The sequence below is a fragment of the Buceros rhinoceros genome, unplaced genomic scaffold, assembly GCF_000710305.1.
Source record: "Buceros rhinoceros silvestris isolate BGI_N320 unplaced genomic scaffold, ASM71030v1 scaffold22839, whole genome shotgun sequence".
Classification (NCBI taxonomy): domain Eukaryota; kingdom Metazoa; phylum Chordata; class Aves; order Bucerotiformes; family Bucerotidae; genus Buceros; species Buceros rhinoceros.
In genome coordinates this window covers 33,589-36,303 of record NW_010433818.1, presented here as the reverse complement: position 1 = coordinate 36,303, position 2,715 = coordinate 33,589, and the positions used below count along the sequence as shown (strand labels likewise).

General features: G+C 43.7%; 1 protein-coding gene across 1 annotated transcript in view; it reads left to right on the top strand.

Annotated features, from left to right (window-relative positions):
* Window positions 1-2,715, top strand: part of ZRANB1 (zinc finger, RAN-binding domain containing 1) — a 26,449-nt gene that overhangs the window by 10,202 nt on the left and 13,532 nt on the right. The window contains exons 3-4 of the mRNA XM_010144248.1: window positions 1,675-1,862; window positions 2,693-2,713. Coding sequence (XP_010142550.1) covers window positions 1,675-1,862; window positions 2,693-2,713 — 209 coding nt within the window. The remainder of the gene's footprint in view (window positions 1-1,674; window positions 1,863-2,692; window positions 2,714-2,715) is intronic.

The window sequence follows — 2,715 nt, the reverse complement described above, 5'->3', positions numbered from 1 at the left end:
CTTTCCCTCTGGGTTCTTGGCTGTTTGCTAATAGTGGTCTTGTGCCAAAGCTGCAGTAGAATTTGTTTTAAGAGGGCAGATCATGAGAAATTGTTTGACTTTGATATCTGTGTATACACATAAACCTGCAAAAGCCCCCCTCCCCACCCCCCCCAAAGTCAATTTGCTGCATTGATATCTGGAACTCCTCTGCTTTAGACCACCGTAGAAATGAAATGAATAATCTAACTTTTATCTGTGGAGGCGTACTAAGCAGAGCTGATAACTTTGTAGAGAAAAGTCTTGCACTGATAATCCATTGCCCGCCCCCTGCCGCGTTTCTTCTGAAAGCTTCATAATCTCAGTATTGAAAATGACAGACTTTGTGGCCGAGCTAAGAATGCCTTCCTAAATCCTGGATTAACCAGCAACCCCGTGGTCAGGGTGCTGCTCTGGTAGCAGGCACTTCAGTTTGTTGTGCTGGGTTTTTTGGTTCTTTTTTTTTTTTTTTTTTTTTTTTTTTCTTTTGGCCCATTGTTTGAATCTTAGTGCTGAAGGGACATGAGTGCCCTGATGAAGATTTACCTCTTTCTGATTAATTTCTAAGTCTTGGTAAGCAAATTGAGCAAAGGATAGACTTCTCGATTTCCAGCCTCATGGCCTCTGCTCAACTGCCGACTCTTAGGAGTTGACAAGGAAGTTTAGTTGCAGAAAACAGGGGTGAGAGTTACCCTGTTTCTGTTCTGGAGCTGCTGCAAGTGGGGCTGCTCCTGGGTAGCGCTTATCTGTTAAAGATGGCTTTAAGATCGCTTTTCTGTTTCCTCAATTTAGCAGATTACAGTGTTCTTTTATGAAGTGTGTATCTAAGCCAGAATCTTCCTGTCTGAAGGAATTTCTAAATTAGGAAGTGGTGTACTGGAGCTGATACAGTTAACACCACCACATGGTGTTGATGGTGTATTCTGATAGTTGCAGCTAAGGAATTGATGCAGCGTGAGTGGTCTTGGTATGAAGCGTGAACAGAAGTTAGAGACTCCCAGGGACTCCAGAAGACTAACGATGGGTTTTCCCCCCGTCTTACTTTAGAAAGTACACTCAGTGTCTGAGTGTAATTCCTCTTTAATTCAGTTTTAATGTAGTATCTGCCTAAATTCAATTAGTAGCAGAGATGGTGAGCTGAAGAGAAACTGTGCTCTGTACCCTCTTCCAACACTGTTTTTCCTCATATTTGGAGGGGGAAAAAAAAGACGTTTATTCCCAAACCCGTTTAATAGTTCTATTTCTTAGATCCAGGAGTTTGTTTTTAAGATTTTAAAAGGGAAGATAAAATAATCTCTGCTATGAATGAACGACTTGTTCCTCAGCACTGCTGATCAATGAAACGTGAGTGAGTACGTTACACCAGGTATTTCATGAAGGGTCCTCAGCACCACTTCAGAACTGGCTCTTGATCTGTCTTATCTTCCACCTGGTTTGATAGTGGAAATGGTCTCAGAGGTCAGATAAGTGTAAGTATTTTGTAGTCTTCTGTTCTAAAAAAGAGAAAAATCTGTAAGTTTCTTGGTATGCAGTTGATCTTATGTTTGTCTGTATGAGAACAGGTAGAGGTGCACTGTGTTAAATCAGGGAGCTTGATCCAGAACGGCTCGTTCACCAGTTAAAATGAATAGTATTGTTTTGTTTTGTTTTTGTCAGGCGTTGTAGAAGGTGATTTAGCTGCTGTTGAAGCTTACAAGTCGTCAGGAGGAGACATAGCTCGCCAGCTTACTGCCGATGAAGTTCGCCTGCTAAACCGCCCTTCTGCTTTTGACGTCGGGTACACGCTCGTGCATCTGGCGATACGCTTCCAGAGGCAGGACATGCTCGCCATCCTGCTGACGGAGGTGAGTGGCTCCCGCCCTTGTGGGGCTCGAATAGGAACCTCCTGTAACCGCACCGCCGTTTGCAGCCAGCCACATGGAGCTTTGTTTGCAGAAGGGAGAGGCTGATCTTGTTAGAGTACGCCGGTTGCTGCTTTGTGCCTTTGTTGATGTTCCTCTGTAAGAAGCGAGTTTACTTTCAGGCTGTGTCTTGAGGATGCTCCGTTTTCTCATTAAGGAGCAGGCTTGGACCCTCCTGACCTCACCGGCGCTGGAAGTGAGCTATTGTGAGGCTTCCTGTGCTTTGGGTGGGGGAGAGGAAATGCCCTGAAAGCAAAACGCTGCTGTCAATGACAGCGTAGTTTTTTCTGAGCTTTGTTAATGACTAAATCTACCTCATCTTTCTTCCCTGAATTTCCTGGGAACTTCTCTTCCAGAGAAAGGCAATCTCCTGATTTGCAAAATGGCTGTGTTTTTACCACTTTTCACCCGTTTTATAGGCTGGTGTGCTGAAATACTGACAGATTTCTCTTTGGTTTTGTTGAGGTGTGTTTCCTCCTGTTGTCTAGCCCTTACCTGCTTGGTTTTGTTGTCCTTTTCATGCTGGAAGTGGCCACTTGTTTATTCACTTCTTTGATTGAAAGGGGTTTTTAACCAGCTCTGTGTTACCAACTACGTGACAAATGAGACATTAATTCATTGAGCATCAGTAAACGTTTAGTCTTTCCAGGTACCGGTGTTTATACTTCTCTTCTATTACTTGCTATCAAAATACTGTCTGCAGTGGTTATCGCTTACCGGTCTTTGTATTGAACTAGAAACATCACTGAGTGCAGTAACTGTGTGTGTCACAGGTGTCACAGCATGCAGCGAAGTG